The following is a 21,137-nucleotide window of genomic DNA, read 5'->3' on the forward strand; positions in this document are numbered from 1 at the left end:
GTGTGCGTGTGTGTGTGTGTGTGTGTGTGTGTGTGTGTGTGTGTGTGTGTGTGTGCGTGTGTGTGTACACACGCTGGTGCTAGTCTCTTCTGGTATTCTAAAAGCGTACGAGCCAAATGTGCGATTGCTGTGAGAGCAAACAGACATACATTGTTAAAAGTGAGCCAGGAATACACACAAAAGGCAAGCATGCCCGCTCACACACAGACACACACACACAGGCGATGGGTTTCCTGGGATTGCAGTGTAAAAGTGCACAGAGGGCTCCCACATCGAGCTGAAAAGCTGCTTCGTACAAAGGAGAAGCGTACACACAGAGTTTCTCATGGAGGCAGCAGACACGTTTATCAAGAGTCTCCGAAGGAAAGTGTCACACGAGAGGCTAGCATCGCTAGCTTCCTCATTCTTTCGGTTAGCCGCTGTCAGCTGGCTGTAATCATCAGACTTTTCAGGCACTTGGGATTTCCACCAGATACTTTAAAGCAGCCAGAATTTAAAAACTGATTTTATATCATCCTAAAAAAAATTAGTATATTTCAAAAGCCCTTCTAATGTATTTAAAGAGGCATTAATAGAGATTTAAAATGTCCCATTTTTTTTTAATTTAAGGTGTGGTGATGATGGAAGGGAAATGTAAGAGCCTTGATGTTGATGAAGCGCTGCTCCCTTCATCTGTCGCCACAGCAGATCATCTGCATCCATCTCACCCCATCCCCAGCATCCTCTGTCCTCCTTCACTACGTCCATGAACCTCCTCTGAGCTCTTCCTCTTCTCTTCCTGTATTTTCTTCCCGTCTCCAAACCATGCATCACAGCCATCTTGTGCCTCCTGCAGCTCCCCAGACACTCGTCTCCTCCAGCTCCACTCTGCCTGTACTCTCTTGTTCACCACAGTTGCTTTGGATTGTTTCCTCCTCTCTCTAGTGCATACCTCCACCTCTTCAAGCTCCACCTGCTCCCGATGCACACTACAGATCAGTGTTGTCTGCACGCATCATAGTCCACAGAGACTCCTGCCCGACCTCATCAACACTAAGAACACTTTGTTTGATTTTGAGGAAAACATGTTTCATTTGTTGGTTAACACATGAATTCAGGAAGAGACAAAATATGGATGAAGGACAGCCCACTTGTCTTCCATGTTTAGCCCATATTTCATATTAAAATCACAGAAAGCAGGGATGAGGTCCAGTTCAGTGACTCTGGCAGCTATCGGCTAAAACCAGGATGCGTCTGCCTGTTAGCAGATGAGTGATGGCAAAAATGATCACCCCTGCAGACTTGTGATGAAGGGTAAATGCATTATTGGTAGCAAAGCTGTTTCTAGAAACGTGTTTGTTGGTGATGTCAATCTGGGCTCTTTAATATGGGAGGCAGCCTCGGGTGCGCTTTAGAGGAACAGCAGCCACAAAAGGGCCGTTTGACGCAGTGAAATATGAATTTGCTACTAGAGTAAACAGTTGTTTACCAGGTTTTAATGCATTATTAAACTGCAGATAAATATTTTTTAATTAAACCGCTCATGCTCGTTTCCAGCTCATGCTGCCTGATAACACTGTCTTATTTTTCTGATTGGTGGGCTTCTTATTAGGGGATATCCCTAATGTGGTCATCCTCTTTTCACGTCCTTATTTTAAACTTCTTCTAATAAGCAATGAGCACGTAACTCGACAAAGACAAGGAAAGCCTAACCGATCACCTTCGACAATGTTCTGACCAAATTGGCTTTGTCCACAGGTTTTCCTCTCTGCAGCGCTCCTCTTCTTAAATGTAGCCATGTTGAATTTTTCGTGTTCACCTGAGTGTGACTGGAAGGCCAAAAAGTCACCAGTTCTCTCAGTACACCAGCAACTCACACATAACAAGGCTTTGACATTAGTAGATTGCACACATGCAAGTTGTCCTAGAGGGCTGCCATGTCAACATGTCAACTGTCAGCTAACATTGTGTCTGTTTGCCCCACACACACACAAACAGTGCGTTGTAAAACTGTGTCAGCAGGGCAAAGGGGTGTGTGTGTGTGTGTGTGTGTGTGTTCTCCCATGGGAGCTCTGATGGAGCCACACATTTGTGCCCTGCCTCCTCCTCCTCCTCTTAAAGTTGCAGCAGATCAGGTGTGACTTTCTGCCCCACTTGTGATCCCGTGGCTTCTCCTCTCACCCTCGCTGTTTTCTCAGGAAACGATGTGATATTAATGATGCGTTTGATAAGTGATTTCTCACATTTTACAGCCTTTTAATTGGCTCTCTGTGGACTCTGTGTTTAGGGAGAAATCCCCCCTTTCCTCTTCCTTAATCCTGATCAGAAACCATCTGTAAACGAAACCTGCTCACCGCTTCGCTTGAAACTGATGTTTATCTTGACGTCTCGTGGAAGCTCGAGTGCAGATGGGCAGTTTCTGTTTCTTGTTTTGTTTTTTTTAAACCTGTCAACATCAGTGACTCTCACATGAAACCTGTTTCCAGGAAGGTGTATCAAGGAGATCGTGTATACAACTTTTGTCTATCATTATATGTTGGTAGTAAATAAAGCTCAGCGTGGATGACCGTGTTTTCCTTTGTTCTCTGCAGAAGTCGGATAATGGCCAGGTGCTGCTGGATGCTGTCTTCAAGCACCTGGAGCTGACCGAGAGGGACTATTTTGGCCTGCACCTGACTGACGACTCATCAGATGCACCAGTTAGTATGACAGCTGTGTGTGTGTGTGTGTGTGAGTGTGTGTGAACTGTTTTCACTCAGGGATCGGCACTTCTGTGGAGCACTGATGGGCACTGAAACTATGCAACGTGTTGCTGGGTAAAGATCAGCAACAAATTAAACTTTATCAGCCTAAAGTTTGAGTCTCGCAGGCCAATAGACTGATCCTCTGGGCGCTCTGAACACATGTGGTGACTGGTTCCTAGCTGTCACTGTGTAACATTGATTGCAAAGAGGGCGCTGCACCAAAATCCTCCTCGCGATTGCTTTGATCGATTGCAGATTGCTGTGGCTGACTAGTCTTTAAAGACTAGCACTACAGAAGGTTTGCCTTCAAAGTAAAAGTTCACCTGACTGCTGCAACCAACACGTTTAAAAAGGTGCAAATTTCACTTTAACATTCAAATAGTCATGCAAAGTACAGTAACAGTTGCCATGACAACCCGATGACGACCTGATAACAGCCACAGAAATCACAAAAGAGTTTTTAGTGCAGCATCTTATGTCTCTTAGCAACCAATTTCACCTAGCGACTGCTAGCAGCCAGTGACGGAATGCTCACTTTACCTTAGCAACCAGTCGTTGCCAGGAGGTTGCCGACCGGTCTCTGTGAAGCACGCCTGAGAGAAACCAGTATCAGTTTAATGGTGCTGTGTTTTTAGGGGATTTAATAGAATTATATTTGATCTTTAAAACACGACAGACCCGCCTCCTGCCGCCTTACTCGGTTAGCTAGTTTCATTATAGTTTGACTTCTTGGTAAGTTAGGTCACATGTGTTTACTAAAGAAGTGATTCATGTAAAGCAAATTTAAACTGTGCTGATCCTGATCCTGTATTTTGTTGGGAAAGTTGGGAGTTGATAAGAGCTTGTTTAAGGGCCAGTGTGATGAAATTAAATCATGTCTGCCTGCGAGTAATGATCAGTGTGTGTGCGTGCGTGCGTGCGTGTGTGCGGCCACTGGTAAATAATTGAAGTTGTGTGTTCATACTTCATGGTGTCTCTAAGTGTCTCTCTATCAATATTTTACAGCGCTGGCTGGATCCCAATAAGCCCGTCAGGAAACAGTTAAAAAGTATGTGAAATCCTCCGCACACACCAGCTCAGCTAATTCACTTCATCCTGCAGCCAAACACGTTCACTCAACTCAAACTTCATTACACGATATTATTAATTTTCTTCCCAGCTGGTTGAGGCTGCAGCGTGCAGCGTGGTCCCAGCAATGGTTAAAAATCCACTCGCCACCTGAGGCTGATGTCTCTCGTCCACGCTGCCATTTAAAATTCTGCCTGTGCTTTGAGCCATTATTAAACTTAATTTCAACTCCGCTCTTGTTTTTAGTAACGAGTAATATAATATGTGACGTGTGGGACAATTAAGCTTGAGTGGAATCTGCAGTCCTCCTCCAGCGATGTTTGAACTGCGCTTCAACTTTATTTCATGTCGATTGGCTCATTGACAAAAAACACTGCAGCTCTGTTTCTTAAGCAGCATGAGTGTACGTGTGTGTTTTACACTTATTATTAATTATCCCATTATCTGCATCACTAAACAAAAATACACATGCATAATGTTTCCTAAAGAAGCCCCTGAATAGAGAGCACGTGTTCATTTATATCACAGACTGACACTCTTCGATGAGCGTTTCTCCCCTCTAACTGCTCGTCTCTGTTTCTGCAGGAGGGTCTCCCCATAACTTAAGCTTCAGAGTCAAATTCTTTGTCACAGACCCCAATAAACTTCAGGAAGAATACACACGGTAAGAGTTTCTAACAACACGACAGGCTAAGAACAGCAGCAACCACTCGGTTTGTTAAACGCTGACATTAAAGTTCATTAACAGAGGAATAAAGGCTCAGTTGTAAACGAGATCCGCTCCTCACAATGAATGAAGTGTTTTTGTCATTTGACAGAGCGTCACAGAAAGTGCTAATCAAAGCAGAGCAACTCGAACTCGCTGTATTGATGTCGTTTCATTCAGAAACGGAGCAGTGATCTCTGCGAGCAGGAGCTTTGCAATGGAAATGGTTTCTGTAGATTTGTTAGTTCTGCGTTCAGGGTCAGTTGTCAGTAATGGCATCAGCATCAACAAAACGCACACCATCAGTAGCTCTTGTAGTAGCAGGTGTTTAAACACGCTAATGCAAAAAAAGGCAACTTTGATGCTCTGAAGTGTTTCAGTCTGAGCAGCAAAGAAAGAGATTTTCTTGGTCCAGAAGATTTAGGGACAGGTTTACGTGTTGGGACATCCCAAACTGGGGTTTGGCATTTAAAACAACAAATAAAACAGAGTACTGTCTGATTGCGTGTAAAAGGTGGGAACTCTTGATGCTTGATGCTGAAATGAAGCGATCTTTGAGCGCTGTTTTGTCCCGTTTAGTAAATCTGACCTGGCTGCAGACCATTAAAGGGAAACACTGTGTGCAGTTTTTAATGGGAGAAAGATACCTGTACTGGCTGAGATGCTTTTTTTTGAGCCACACACAGCAGGAAACATCAGTACAGTCCCGGAGTTCCCCCCAAAAAATGTCGTCTGTGTTTAATGTAGATCTTAAGTGAAGGAAATAAACAGTTGAAGATTTTTTTTTTTTTTAAGGTTGCCCACATCGGTTTTTCTCTGATTCTTCAAAAGTTCTGGCATGAAGAATAAAAAGATTTAAAAACAGTGACCTTAACCCCAATAACAGCAAATTGATTCTCTGGATCTGAGCTGTATTTTCTCTCTTAATGCAGATCAAGAAATATTTTTAAAAAGCATCTTTTTCTAAGAGAAAATGTTCTTCAAATCCACTGTCTGCTTTGTGCACGTGCAGAGGAGCGATCGCAGCTCTGCAGAGATCGTTTCAGCCTCTCTGAGCCTTATCTCGGTTTTGCACGGAGCTTGTAAAAGTGAATAGAGAGCCTTGGATCTGACGTGCCCGTCTGATGCATTGTACATTCAAGTCACGTTTAACAAGCACTCCTGACAGCAGTGTAGTACACAGAAAAACCTTAACAGTGTTCACGTTCAGGTTTGAAACCTAAACTATATATAGATATATACGCACACACTTCACATCCACCCCGCAGAAGTTGTAACTGTGATAATGTTCCCACCAGGCCAGTGCTGTGTGCTCGTCCTTACATGACAGTATCACTGCAGCTGTGCTGGTGTTTCACTGATGACTTGTCCTGATGCTCTGTTCCTCCCCCTCAGGTACCAGTATTTTCTGCAGATCAAACAGGATATATTAACTGGAAGGTGAGTGTGTTGTTCTTTGTGTACACAGTGTTGCTGACTCAACTAGGTGGAGCATTCTGCCTCAGGCCAAATGCACTCATACAGGTGTGTTTACGGCATGAGAACCATTATGCAGATATTTTTAACAAGCCTACACTTTAAAGGGCATTTCCCATGTTTTATTTTTGACCAGGGTAACTTTGCATGACTTACAGTTAATCCGTATTTTTATGTTACTGGGCCTTGGTGCAGCAGCGTAGGTCATCTGAAACAAGCCGCTTTAAGGTTCCCCTCCCCTGTAAGCCGGGGGTGTCAAACATGTGGGTCGCGGAACAGGTCCGGCCTGCCAAAGAGAATAGTTCGGCCCTCTGAAAGTCGTGAATTCATTATTAAATATTTGTAGATCAACACAAGCTCTTTAAATCATGAAGGATGTAAAAATCGTGCTGTAGTTTAATTCCAAAAACACACGGAGGTAAAAATAAAAGTCACCTTGCGTTCATTTCGGGGCGTTTTCTCATTAAACGCTCATTAACCGTGAGAAATCGGCACAGGTGAGCATCCTCTTCTTCGTGGAGGGAAAACGAGGGCGTTATTATGCGATGGTGGCATTTGTTCGACCCCATAGATCAGATGGCGTTGTGCGTGAGTGAAATCGAGGTTGACACCTCTGCTTTCAGGCAGCCTTCTGATTGTTGCACAGTGGGTCCTGCTTTAAAGCCAAGATGTGGGTGACTGGAGGAAATATGAGTTAATGCAGCGCACGTAGGCTCATTGGGCAGTCGTACAAGCACTCACGACACGCTCATTATCCTTTTTGTCAGTGAATATAAGGCTCGCTGCTTCCTCTTACTTGGTTCTTCACACAAACTCGAATAGATTTTTCCCCCTCCACATTTCTGTTGCTGTTATTGATGATAGCTAATCTCTGCTCTTTGAAATGAACTGTAATAACTTTTGTATTGATCCAAGGCTGAAACGTCTGTTTAATCTGTGTGAATGTGTGTGTGTGTGCGCGTCTTCCTTCGACTTCCAGATTGCCCTGTCCTCACAACACAGCCGCGCTGCTGGCTTCCTACGCCGTGCAATGTAAGTAGCGCTCCCTCGGTGCTCCAGTTCTACTTAACAATGGAAAGGCAATTCATTAGGACTGTCTTTAGCTGCACACGCTCTTAAATGTAATGACTGTGGTTGCCTGAGTGCATTTATAACTGCTGCTCTGAAGCTATTACATTTCAATTAAGCCACGTGCTGATATTTGATATTAACACCAGTGGTATAAATATTCGATGAGGTTGTGGCTTCTCTTTGCAAAAATGGCTGCTCATAAATAACATGCAGAGGTGAAAGTGGTGAGAAAGCCTGCTGCGACGGCGCTCCTCTGCAACGGCACCAGCTCCGTCCGCTCTGAGACGCTGTGGATGCATCAAACGGGGAGAATATATAAACTAGACTCTCAACATGAGATGTTTTACCTGAAGGTTTTTCTTTCTTCACCCTCTCCCATGATGTGCTGCCACAGTTCTAAAGCGTTTTTCTTTGTTATTGCGGTTCTGTGTCGTAGACTACTTTTAAGGAGATTTTCACTTTGCCGTGTGAGAGCATTTTAGGCTCTTTGAGCGTGTTTTTTGACACAGTTGAGGCCCCATTTTAAAGAGGGCCTTAAATTAATTGAATTGTGACAAATACCAGATACTGGACAGGACACTGTGGCGATTTCATACCCGAGTTTCCTCATCTGAGAAACTGATGACCTTAAACCAGAAGCTGATGGTCGACGAGCTGCTGGAGACATGGAGGTTACACGGAAACCACAATGGAAACAGTCACCAGAGAAGCCGATGTCCATGTTTGTAACACTGCATGGCTCAGAGACACGGCCACTCAGTAAGAGCCTCAGAGCCCGGTTGGATGGATTTAACTCTGGAGCACCCAGAACAGTTCAGCAAGCCAACCAGGGAACACAGGAACGTCTGATATCTGCTTTGTGGTTTGGACATCTTCTACCTCTCGACCGTCCTACAAGGTGCTGCTGGATGGAAGCAACCGATGGATTCAACAGAACGTTGGCGTGGATCCTGTAGCTGCTCGGCCGTCACTCAGGATTGTCTTACTTGGAAACCTCTAGTGTCACGTGCCAATGTACTGTTGCAGCAGTTGTAACGGGTCAGCTTGGTGGTATTATATACAGCAAACACGTATTAGCACACTCCATTAAATAGAAGCATGCAGCTGTATAGCTTAGAATGCTGATGCAATAGTCTGTACACTACACGCCAGTGGGACCAGGCTATTTTCTGGTTTTTATTGCTCTGGTGATGCGTGCATAGACTCAGTCGCTTCACCCTTTCATGCATTTCAGTAGCTGTTGTTCAATATTTATTAGCTTCAGGCTCAACACAGTTAGCTCGGTTTCACTGGTGATGGCAGAGCAGTGCAGATGCTCTGCTGCCAACAGCAAAGCAGAGGTTCAGCACACAAGTGTAAATCAAGCTTTATGCAATAAAGCACATACGACTCGGTCACTAACAGCATTTCAAATCCAGCCGTTCTCAAGGGAATTTGATATAAAAAAATTAAATAATAATCAAGTTTCTCTGTCTAATCAGATCTGTTAAATCCACTTCTGCACTTGGCTTGATGTGATCACCTTGTGCCTTACTTTAGCTGTTCTGGAGCCTCATTTAACCACTATAACTGTAAAACCCACTGACTGCAACCTGTTCATTACTATGCAGACCTGCAGACTAGGCCATTGCAGTCGATGTTCAGCCCCTCCTCCACCGATTTATGCGCTCATAAACCCCCTCTCTTACCTCTTTCCACTCTGCCTCCCTCTTCCTTTCAGCGCTCTTCCTCTATCACATGTTTTGCTGGGAATATCCTCAGCTTCAGTATGTAGGTCACAGAGCAGATTTGGCCTAGTCTAGCTGAATCACACTGCTACTGCTTTTACACACACGCGCGCACACACAGATACAGAGTGTAGCGAGGTCCGTGTCGTCACGTCGCTCAGTGCCAGCATAGATTATGAAGATACATGTGCACTTTTGGGGAAAAACTGTTCGTAGCAGCTGTTATGCTGCTAATTCAGTTAGCTCAGCCCAAATGCTGTACTCACAGCTCTAAATCCAACTCCAAAGCTCTGAAAGAAAAAAAGGCAGAAAATGACTGCCTGAAAACCAAAAAGTTCAAAAGAATTTGAATATCATCCTAATCTTACCGCAACTTGTACCAACACAAGTATCCACATTGACATATACACACTTCTATTAATTACCTGCAACGCGAGTAAAATCATCAGTAGCATCATTATAAGACCCTTGAGCTCAAGCTAGTATCTCCCACTTTGATCCAATCGGCAGCTGAGTATGGATTTCACATCAAGAGATGGATCCACAAAGAAAGATCAGGTTGACGAGTCTTTGAGGTTCATTGACCTTCGCGCTGAACCTTGGTAAAGAAAGAACTGCAGCTTAAAATAAAACTAACCTTAAACTACTGTATGAAACAAGAGCTATTGACCGCACACACGTGTCCCTGGTGGTGTGTACACATCAATAAAAGGGAGAGCTAGAATTGATTGGTTGGTCAATATGCTCTGGCCACCAGGTTTGCAGGTTAGTCGAGAGACTGCTTGAGTGAATTGATGGTTTTAGCCTAGTGAGCTCGCTGGATTCACTTTGAGCTCTTCATCTTAGAGCGCTTTGAAAGCTATCAGAGATCTGACAGTTATCATTGCACTCATCTGTTACTAATGTTTTGTTTTTGAAGGATGCCAGCTATTCCCATTTCCAACTCTGTGATGTTTCACATTTGCTCTTTACTGGGGCTTATTGCAGTATTTTAGTTCGGCCTCTGTTTGAAAGAAGATTTAGCTCCTCTCCCTTTAATGACTCTCTCACTGCTCTTCTGATTGGCTGCCCCTCCTGACAGAATATTGAAACATCTGGTGGGCGGGGTTTCTGGGCTCAGAGGCAGAGCAAAAGTTCTTCACACACTTAGTTTAATGTGTTTAGTGTGAAACCCCAATTGTGACAGTGTATATAACAGAAAAGAAGGTCGCTTTAAGATATTTTACGTGTCGAATGATGAGGTCATTTGATGTTATTAACAAACATCCTCCTGATGTGTTGTAAAACTAAGTGCACAGTTAGTACTTAGAGTTAGTGACTCCACCAAAGTAGCTTTGCATGATTAAGTGTTCAAAATAATCCTTATTCGTCTTAAAACAAACTCTTTTGCCAACTTGTTCCTGATTGGCTGCCCCTCTCAATCAAAAGGTTTGAACAGCAGTTGGGTGGGGCTAGTTGACAATAGACGGTTATATCCACTCCCACAGATGATATGTCTGAGCCAAGAATGGGGAAAAACTGAACATCCTGAAGCCTAACGTGCGTCTCTCTTCTCTTTCTAGCTGAGTTGGGGGACTACAGTGAAGCAGAGCATAGTCCGGGCTATCTGTCTGAGTACTCCTTTATCCCAAACCCCCCTCAAGACTTTCACAAAGAGGTCGCCAAACATCACCAGCAGCACAGGTACGCTGAGACACGCTACAACACACCTGTGATTTGGTACAGCTTCCTGCATGTGGAGGCGGAAAATCGAAAATTGGTTCTTTATGTTGATTTTCAGCACCTACACCATCATACTGTATATTACGGGCCACGACTAAGGGCGTGGTTCCCGTGTAATTAAATCAGATTTAATTGTTATTTATATTTACCTGCAAACACTTAAATGTAGGTACAGTCGAATGACTGAAACCAGCCCATTGTTTCCTCAGTGGGCTGGGCACTTGGATGAGTGACGTTTCTCCCACTGTAAACGCTTCGTCCAGATGAACAGAATCAACCTTTGGAGCTTAATTTATTTTTCTTTCATGATCGCTGCTCAAACTAAACTGACAAAAGGAGTGTACAGAAAGGAGCTTCTGCTTTCCTGTAACGTACCTGGAAGTTAGGCGAGGTTAAGCAAAGGTTAATCCATAACACTGAACCTTAGAGTACAGTCACGATGAAAGATGGGGAAATATTGTTTGTTTTTCTGCAACATTATCAAGAAATGATGCAATACTTAAAATCACTTGCATCATAATTGGTTTCTATAAAATACCTGCAGTTATGCAATGTTTAAAATTACTCATGCATCCCTCAGCAGACTTGCAGTATCATTATTTCTTTGTTTCCTGTCAAACCCTGACCGGTTACGACAACCTTTGAGCGTTTGCAGGTAAATTTAATTACTTGTAATTTGATTACAGGGGTGTTACACTGTTAGTTATGGGCCCTTATTATAAGGTGTTACCAAATACAGTAGAAATATGAAAGACTGATTACTGTCCCTGTATAAAAGCACACATATGGCTCACATGCTGCAGGTTTAACGACCTTTTCCTTCTGCCTGGCTCGTTTGTTTGCTGCTTTTCTTTGTGTATTTTCCGCCTCCATATGTCTAACACACACCGCGTCGTCGTCGCTGCTCCGCACGGCCTCCCGACGGCTGCTTCACCCTCTCTCACTCTGTTTATTTTTTCCCCTCTCTCTCTCTCAGCGGTCTATCTCCGGCCGAGTCAGAGTTTAATTATCTGAACACAGCACGCACGCTGGAGCTCTATGGGGTAGAGCTGCACTATGCAAGGGTAAGTCTGTTAACGCCTGTGTGTTAAGGACTGTGTTACGAAGAGTTTGTCCTTGCTTCTGGAGCATTACGGTTCATCAACTGCAACATTTGTATTTCTTTTTTAATTCCACCAAAGCTCGGAGGCCTGTCAGACATGTCCGCTGTCTGCGATCTCACTCTAGCCGGCTTGCTTCCTCCCCCCCCCCCCCCCCCCCACAGCAACCGCGAGCAGTTAGGTGATAATCCAGAGTCCGGACGCACCCTCAGCCGTTGTGCTCAAAACTGATATCACAACGTTTTAATCTGTAAAAGGTTTCCCTCTTTCCCGCTGTCACAACGTGCTTCATACACTGTTTTCACAGAGCCAATCACGTCTGTGCTGGGACTGAGATCAGGTCTGTGGAGCTGCAGCGTGTACAGCTGACGTTGTTGCCCACACCCTGCAGAAATGCCACACATTGGCATTCAGCTCTCATCATGAAACCAACACATAGAAGCAGAGCAGGAAAACCAGCATTTAATCCGTATTTGCGATGCAGTTCTTTTTATCCACGAGCTTCCTGACTAATTCATCTGCATTCTGTTATATTCATGTAGTTTCACTTCACAGCAGCGAGCTAAAACACTCCTATGATAACTTAAGAGCTGCTCTAGCCTGTTGTAATTTCTAGCTGAGGCAGTAGAGAGCAGTGATTTTTCAGGTGTGTTATTATGGGATGTACAAACGGGACTCGAGCGTGGATTAAATGTGACGGGCAAAGTATGAAATGCGTATGAGAGCTATAATCATGAAGCTCAGTTTAAAACTGTGACTCTGTGTCAGATTTAGGAACACATACTTGGTTTACATCAGTGAGGAAGCCAGTTTTACTCTCCTCCCTCCCACCTGCCTCCACCTTTACCACGCCCTCCTTCACCTGTCCCACTCTCCTCTCCTCAGGACCAGAGTAACACAGAGATTCTCCTCGGGGTGATGTCTGCTGGAATTGTGATTTACAAGAACAGGGTACGGATCAACTATTTCCCATGGTGAGTGACCCACACGTCAAGAAGAGAGGATCACAGACATCACTGTGTGTATGTGGGCTCAGTTTCTGTACTTTCCTGTGTCCTTTAAAATACAACAACACAAAGTAAGAAACACATGAAAAGCAGAAGTGACAGAGGTAGTGCTATGACTGGATTTACATGGGTTTTTTTAAAGCGAGGTTTCAAGGGGAGCTCTGGGAAATCCCTGAGGATGACTGGGATGCTCCCCTGAGTTCTGCGTGACTTCCAGGGTGTTTGCCTTTCCAGTGGTAACAGGAATGCCAGTATGATGCTCTGTGAGCATAGCTTCCAGCTGGCAGCCAGACTACAACCACAACAAGTTGGAGGAAACCGAGATCAGAGTTGATTGGTGGTTGTGTGTCATGGGTTTTGTGATAACACTTGAAATGTGAGTTGTGTGGTTGGAAGAACCTGTTTTATCCTGTTTTAAGTCGTATAGCATAACATTACAAGTGACTTGTAATGTTATGCTATACGTAAGAATACAAGGAGCACTGAGCTTGGACGGAGCTTTTCCCATTGCTAGCAGATGTTGGTGTGATTTCTGAACTTGACTGGTTTATTTCTTACCCTTCACAAAGCCTTTAATGTTACTGGATCCAACTGGTTTTAGAGTGGGCACCAGCAAATACCCAGCCGATGAACCCTCTGTGCTCTCCTTACCAGACTATGCCAGTCTGTGGCAAAGGACAGCATCTGACACCTCTGAGCCGTTGTGGTTGAAATCGAGTTTCAGTGTCATTTTCGGTCTCGATAGCTTTACAAATTGAGAGAAAGTGCCGGGGAGGTTCCTCTGCGCAGGCAGATCAGATCCTTTGGGGCCAGCCTTTTGACGCCACTGGTCTAGACTGTTCCTCGTGGATTGGCGTCACTCAAAGATGCCTCTTTAGTACCTGTTTACCCGGTAGGATTGCTTAATATCACCCCCCACACAACAGGGAAATAAGAACTTTTAGTTTCCAGTTCTTTAATTCATGTGTAGACTTACATAAAAGGAGGACTTCCTCTATGATATGTTTAAAAATGTGACGAGGTTCCTCTGGTCAGAACGTGTCCAAATACGACTCTGAATCTGAGGCTGTGTGGACCTGTGGCATATGGGATTCACAGGTGACTCCTCTCCATCGTGTACTTTCAGTAAAGTGGTTGGTCAGGGTGGAATGAGTTGCATTATCAGTGAATTTGATGATGAATGAGAATATACAAGATGAACAGGAGAGGACTAAAGGGTACTAAACCCCGAGGGACATCACGGGGGGGAGAATCTTTCCCTCGGCACACCCAGGAAATCGGATAGATTAAAAAACGTAGAAACTACATGTGTTTTTCGAAACATGTATGTATTCCTGTAAACATCGTGTATTCCACTTATTATTTTCGGAGTATCAAAAAACCCAAAAGACGCTTATGATCTGAGGCTGCAGTTTCACCTGCTCGCAGCCAAAGATCAAGGTTGTTTGAAAGCAGCTCTGCAGCCAGCGGAGAACCTGGCTCGTATCCGATGTGGATGAAAAACGGTGCACTGCTGGGGGAAAGAAAGAAAGCGTACTTCACTGATATTTTCATACTCTGTCATTTCCTCCTGCCAAATTTGCCCCGAACTGGGAAATCAAACGGTGGATGTTCTTGTCACAAATCCACCTCTGCGCCTGTCGGTCTGCAGTTCCTCTTGTACTGCTTCCAGGAAGCCTTTTTGCTGAGAAACGGGCTGCATAATATTTTGGAAACCCCTCACATGGTGATTATTGACATGGCATATTAATGTTTAAGCCCCTGTTGAGCTTTTCTAGAATTATACAGATGATTTCACCAGATTTTTCTGGGAAGTGGGGGGAGGGGTTTGTGTGAAACTAGGTTTCCTGAAAATATTACAGGCGTCAAATCTGCTCGTTCTCTCTTTGTCCTGCTTTTGCTTCTCTCTCTCTTTCTGTGTCCAAGTCACTTAATCTCATCGCCTTTTGCTCTCGTTCTCTCTGTGAAGCATCAGTTCTTGGAAATCTCCCATTCTCTGCCGTAGCATTGTGGGTGGTTAAATGTTAATGGGTGCTGAGGGTGGGAGATGAACTACTCAAACCTCTGTAACGCTGGAAGATGTGTAGGCTTAATACATCCTGAACACACTCGCACAGCGGCTGGTGTGTGTGTAGGTGCATCTTTGGGGGTTTTTCTAAGATGAGTTTGATTCGATGGAAGGATTTTGTATTACAGACATTGCGAGGCCTATATTCATAAATCTGAGGTCTTTCCATTTGGGCCACAGGAAAGCCAAACCATGAAATCGTAGGGTTAAGACTCTGTTTCCGGTTTGAGCGACTACGGATAAGTCTCCGTGGAATGAGCGCTTAAGCGAGAGAAGCTGATGCAAAGTCGTCCTGAGTGGAGGAAAAATAGGCTAAAGGAAGTGTGCGTGTGCATCCAGTCTGTTGAGCTAAATTTAGAGCCCAACAGCGGTGTCCCCAACAGCTGCTGACTACCATGTGTGAGAGAGGGAGGGAGCGGGAGAGAAACATTATAGTCAACAGCATCTCTCGGCCTACGCTCGCCGATTTTTCTTCCCGTTCCTCTTCTTTCTGCCCTCCTTTAACAGAAGCTCGCCGTTTCTGCGTCCGGTTCCCTCCCGTCACACCTCACGCCGCCTCCCCTTTTGCCTTATCGCAGATCGATCTGTCAGATGAGGAGGGGTCAAGAGAGACATTTAGATTTCTGCCTCTTTCCTATTTCTGTTCACAGCAGCCTGACAAATGAGCCACACTTAGATGGGGCATGACTCACGCTCTGGGTGTGTGTGTGTGTGTTCATGCACGTGTGTGTGCGAGCAAGTATGTAAAATATATTTAGCAAGCAGCGATGAGTCACAGCAGCAACAAAACTAGAGGAAGGGATTAGGTTACTCTGCTCCTGCCGCTCATCAGCAGACTTTCTTACTGTGGTCACGCGTGTGCGGTTTCTGAGTCATTTTTATAGCGTGTGCGTTTCAGGTAATGCACAGATTGATGAGGTAATATCGGCGTGGTTAAAGCCTCGGACTCTCTGGTGTTGGCACATCTTTTAGCCCACGCCTTCAAGCTCTGGCAGGAGGTCAGAGGTTAAATGAACAGTTGATAGGACACGTGAGTCAGCCAGCTGAGAAGAAATGAGAGATTTGCTTTTCAGAGCTCGGGTCAGACTTACAGAAGATTGTGGTGGAGAAGCAAGCAGGAGTACAAAAGCACTGTATGAGAACCAGAACCAGCTCCAAATCAATTTAATTAATTCCGTTTCTTCTTAAAATGTAAATATTCCACAACAGTTTAAAACTAAACTTGACTAAACCCTAAAAATCACCTGACTGTGGGACCAATCCCAAAGGATTTTATCTGTACACTCAGATCTCATCACGTAAGTCTACGAGCTGTGACTGCTGTCTGTTTAAAGATGCACTGATTGTAAATAAGCTTTCGCGGCTCACCTGCTTTGCTTTCATTGAGCGCTTGTAGCTGCCGTGTGGTCACGTATTGGTTTCTGGACTCGGTCATAATTTCAGCGTCTGCATGCATCAGTAAAAGTAGGTTTTGTGGTACTTTTTCCTGCAGTGCTCTTAATTTTAAGCCTTAATGGTATCCTCTAAGACAGGGGTGTCAAACATAAGGCTGGGGGCCCAGAATTAGCCCGGCAAAGACTTGAATCTGGAAATGTGGATGAGGGGATAAACTTTGGACTTTTAACTGCATTAGGAAGTTTTCCAGCTTTTCCTGCTGATAAAGATAAAGACCTCCCTCATGGCCAGTCATACAACACCAGACTAATTAAGTCAGAGATTTGGCTGGATGGGTGGAAATGAGAAGAGATGACGAGGCAGACGTGACAGCAGAGAGGAGGCTAAATGTTGTGCAGCGTGAAAATGTGTGACGAGTGGAAAAGAGGAGAGTGTGTCGGGTTGTTTGAAAGTGGAACGTCAGCGTCTCAGGACTAAAGATTTAACTCCGCTTTTCTACTTCCAGGTTGAAAATAGTGAAAATCTCCTTCAAGTGCAAACAGTTCTTCATCCAGCTGAGAAGAGAGGCAGTAAGTGTACACACACACACACACACACACACACACACACACACACCTGTTAACCTCTGTGTGTGTGTGACAGCATCAGATTAACCCCCTGCTGTCCGTGTCCTGGGCGTCTCTGTTGTAATCCCTCCCTTTGTGTTGTTTCACCCTTGAATGTGTTTCTGCTTTCAACACAACAAACAGCATGTTTGTCTCCACCACAAATATTTACTCTCCTGTCCTCATTTAGCCCTCTTAAACCCGACGTAATATCTTAAGCTCAGCGTTATTACAAAACAAACAATTACAGCCGCTGGCAACTCCCGTTCTCAAGCATCGTTCTCAAGATTCGACGTTAAGCTTCCTCATTTTTCAGTGTGTTGTTGTTGCTGTATCAACACATTTCATTCCAGGTGTTTCAGATCATAGCTCAGGAGATTAGTTGTTATTATTGATGACAATACAAATTATAATACACAGGAAAGTTTGAGTGTTGATCATGTGAGAGCGCACACAGGACGAGTATTTCTATTTGCCAGCATGAGACCAGCTCAGGTCAGAGACACTGAGTCAGGTAGAAGGTGGAGCTCGGGTGTAGGTGAGTTGCTAAACAGCTTGGTTTCATGGCCCGTCTGAAGTTAAGCTCATGTTTCTGGTGTTGGTTGTGTGTGCATTATTCTGTCTGTAAACACAATAGTTTAAAAACGTAATTCTAATAAATCTTGTAGGGGTGTCGAGTGGGCTCATCTTAACGAGCCGCTTAAATTTGCCTTCCACCCACCGAGGTCTTCAAGATCAGCTTCATGAGTTATTATTGGAAGATGGACAAAAAGCCTTCGAGCTTAGAAACCGTGGTTCTGACGCGCGAGCTGTGGATTCTCAACATAAGGACATGATCACATATCAGGTCAGATTTGACCTCTGACCTCTCCAACAAGTTCAGTCCGGTTGATCTGACTTTGAAAGTCATAGTAATGTTAGTGCATTCATTAAAAATACAAACATACTAAACTATATCCACATCAATAATAATTATACTCAGCAGTGCAGATAACAAAAGCTCGCACTTTTACGTTTTAAAAGAAAACTAAATATAGAAAATAAAAACAGTTTTCTTAAAAGCTGCCTTGGTGGAGTTTGTGCTCTCTGAGCACTTCTTGTTTATTTATTTCTGTTTTTTGGCTCTGGACCAAACGTGTTAACAAGCTAAATGTTTGAAATAGACTCAGAGTACTAAAGACAAGCTTATCTCAAAGTAATGAAGTGTGACGGGGCTTTTCCTGGATTTTTGCTGCTCTCTGAGCCACACGATGTTTCTTTCTTGCACAGTTATCACCCCCTGAAGGCCCTTTGTGATTCAGGAGAAAAGAACCTGTCTGAAATCGCTCAAAGTAGAGAATAAAAAGTAATAGCAGGGCGGCAAACATGTGCAACAGTTTGTTACTGTAGCTAACAGTTATGGATGATCGGAGCAGGTCATGAACTAACCCCGTCCTCTCCTCGCTGCACACAGACCGAGTCTCGTGAGACGCTGCTCGGCTTCAACATGGTCAACTACCGGGCCTGTAAGAACCTGTGGAAAGCCTGCGTGGAGCACCACACCTTCTTCAGGCTGGAGCGGCCCATCCCGCCGCAGAAGAACTTCTTCGCCTACTACTTCACCCTGGGCTCCAAGTTCAGATACTGGTGAGAACCGCAGGCCACAAACACGAGCTGTCAGAGAAGCACCGGAGAGCCTCTGAACATCCAGGGTCTCACATGTCCAGCACACACACAGATATGTGGGTGGATGCTTTGTCTGGCCCTCCTCCTTCGCTTCAGACGCTGAAAGTGGCCGCCGTTTGCCTTTGAACCTTCTCGCACTACCTTGCCCCTGAAAAGCACGGCTTAATTATTCATGGTTTGCCTGAAACAAAGTAACCGAATTCGTGTTTGGCCTTCTGACCGTTGTCTTTCAAGTTTTGCAGGAAGTGTTTGCGTCCACGTGAGAGCCAGCCGTGCATTTCATTTCATTTTCCGTCACGCTGCCGCCGCCCTTCTCCTTTCAGACAGAGCATTCCTTCCCGTTTGGTTTGATAGTTTTTTGTTTTTTACTTCAAGTTGGAACCGGCACCGAAACATAAAATAAAATGAGGTTTTCTCCTCGCTGCTTTGTGACATTGCACTGTGTCAACTTTGTTTCACTTCACTGGCGCCATGTTTTTCGTTTCCTTTTTCTATGAAATGTGAGCGAGAGCTGAACTGAGAGCTGGAGGTCTTGTGATGCATTATTGAGCAGCAGTGATGCAACGTGAGCGAGGCTCGTCTGATGTTTGGCTCCGCTGAGTGCGCGCGCATGTGTTTGGTTGAGATATTGACTGACTTTTCAATAAGCACAGACCTGAATTGTGAATTTGTGCTGTTAAAAATCTTATTAACTTTGTTTCAGAAGATGAAATATGCTGTGCTTGTTACTGGTTGGCAGGCAGCTCATGCTGTTTAGATTTCTTAAAGATCGGAGGAGCTAACTCACTGATGGGCCTCTTGTTATTAGAATAAGGCAGCACGGTCTTGTTGTGTTAAATAAAATCGATATGCATGTATGGATTTATCACATTTGTCACAGAAAACCTTCGATAGCTGCTTTTTGAAACTGTCCTAAACTTAAGAGTTGTTTTTGTCGTCTTCAGCGGGCGGACGGAGGTGCAGTCTGTGCAGTACGGGAAGGAGAAAGGCATCAAGGACAGAGTGTTTGCCAGGTAATTCTCGGGTTCTTGATGGTCAGCTGATGATTCATGTTGATTTTGTGCAACGCTGAGTTAGTGCGTCTGTCTGAGCAGGTCACCCAGCAAGCCGCTGGCCAGGAAGTTGGTGAGTGGAACCGACTGGGAGTCGGTCAGCAGGAACAGCCTATCGGACGAGAGATTGGAGACCCAGAGCCTGCCCACTCGCTCCCCGCCCGGCACGCCCAATCAGTGAGTTCTGAGTACACTTCAACTGTCTCCGTAACTCTTCACCTATGTCCCGCAGACCTGGACTTCTCTGGGATTCAGACAGCAGAGATGTGAGAGCCCAAATGTTCACCTGCCAGCTGCTGGTGCAAAGTCCATGTCAGGTTTTGCCGATGTGGGAAAAGAAAATAGTCTGGCGTGTTCATTCCAGCACATCTACAACCTGCAGCTCCCCCACCCTTTCCCTAAACAATATTCAAGATCACTGCGTAGTTTCACCTGTAAAGAAAACTAAATGTTAAAGTGCGCGCTCACTGATGAGGAGTTTCTCCTTCGTCAGGATGTATCGGATATTTCCCGTCCACTCCTCTCTCACAGGGCTGAGGCTGTGTTTATTTTCAGGTCAGCTTGTGCTCTGTTATTATAGATTAACGAGAAGCTTATAAAGTAAATAAAACTGCTGTTTTTCTGCAGGTAAAAGTCTGCTTCACTGTGGAGAGAACAGACCAGGCTCTGGTCCAACTTCTTCTTTCTTTCTCTCCTTTTGGACACCTGTTTGTGTTTTTATTGAACTTGTCAAGAATTAATTGGTGGGTGATAACGGGTTTTTAAAGAGTCGTTGCTGGTTCTGAGTGGCTCCGCCTCTTTTACCACAACGTTTGTTAACTCAGTATTCAGCCAGAGAAACATCGGCTTCAGTCTGAGCAGCACTGCTGGGATCTCCTCGACCATAATGGCCATTTATGGCTTTCAGCCTTACATGAGGAGAAATCGTAAAGCAGGCTTAAAGATGACAGAGAGCAGGTGAATAATCTTCCAGTTGTTCAGCATCTGTTGTGAATCAGATGAAGGCAGAGCGTCATTAAAGTGTCAAATCTGGATGTTTTAATAAGCAATGCCTCCTTGCAGCCTTACAGCTGACATAAATCCAGGCGCGAATGTAAAAAGAGTTAAATTGTAAAGATCACGGGCTTTAAATCTGAACGTCTTGTTGGTAAATAAACGAATGATGCGTTTGGGGTCACGTTTCCATCGCTGCCCTTGAACACTGTGTGTCTGCGTCTGTTTGTTTGTCAGGAACTCGCTGTTTGTCCAAGAAGGCACGCGACTACGGCCGTCGTCGGTCGGCCACCTGGTGGATCACGTGATCCACGCTTCACCCAGCCTGCCCGTCTTCTCCTCCAATCACAAGTCGGCGTCGTCCACGCAGGCTAACAGCATCAGCCTGGACTCCACACCGTAAGTCGTCTCCTTCTCCTTTAACGCACGTCCCACTCACGTTTCTTCAAGCTCTTTGTATTTGGGCAGCAAACATCAGCTTTGGACTCGGTGGCAGAGCGGTGGTTGGATCATAATTTGACTGCTTCGTAAATAGAGCGTCCCCCGAACACAGACACCCTTTAATTTACATTTTACTCATCAGATTTAGTCTGAGAGTACTGCTGAGTTGACAGCTTTTGTTTTTAGTCTGCCTGTCGGTGTCTGTGGCTTCTCCCGACAGTTCACACCCTCCCAGTGTCACTTAGCTGGCCCCAGTGGAAAGATGAACCCTTTGAAAAACAGCCCGTAAAATGTGTTTATAGCGCATAGCAGGGCGGA

At 44.8% G+C, this 21,137-nt stretch overlaps 1 protein-coding gene across 1 annotated transcript in view; it reads left to right on the forward strand.

Annotated features, from left to right (window-relative positions):
* ptpn4a (protein tyrosine phosphatase non-receptor type 4a) overlaps positions 1–21,137 on the forward strand; it is a 71,008-nt gene that overhangs the window by 34,121 nt on the left and 15,750 nt on the right. The window contains exons 3-15 of the mRNA XM_042221776.1: positions 2,571–2,678; positions 3,729–3,771; positions 4,377–4,455; positions 5,893–5,937; positions 6,953–7,005; positions 10,334–10,454; positions 11,470–11,557; positions 12,479–12,567; positions 16,569–16,632; positions 18,122–18,294; positions 19,278–19,346; positions 19,428–19,562; positions 20,616–20,777. Of these exons, the coding sequence (XP_042077710.1) occupies positions 2,571–2,678; positions 3,729–3,771; positions 4,377–4,455; positions 5,893–5,937; positions 6,953–7,005; positions 10,334–10,454; positions 11,470–11,557; positions 12,479–12,567; positions 16,569–16,632; positions 18,122–18,294; positions 19,278–19,346; positions 19,428–19,562; positions 20,616–20,777 (1,229 nt within the window). The remainder of the gene's footprint in view (positions 1–2,570; positions 2,679–3,728; positions 3,772–4,376; positions 4,456–5,892; positions 5,938–6,952; positions 7,006–10,333; positions 10,455–11,469; positions 11,558–12,478; positions 12,568–16,568; positions 16,633–18,121; positions 18,295–19,277; positions 19,347–19,427; positions 19,563–20,615; positions 20,778–21,137) is intronic.

Source organism: Haplochromis burtoni, unplaced genomic scaffold (assembly GCF_018398535.1).
Source record: "Haplochromis burtoni strain Fernald_Lab_line unplaced genomic scaffold, NCSU_Asbu1 Contig_74, whole genome shotgun sequence".
Classification (NCBI taxonomy): Eukaryota; Metazoa; Chordata; class Actinopteri; order Cichliformes; family Cichlidae; genus Haplochromis; species Haplochromis burtoni.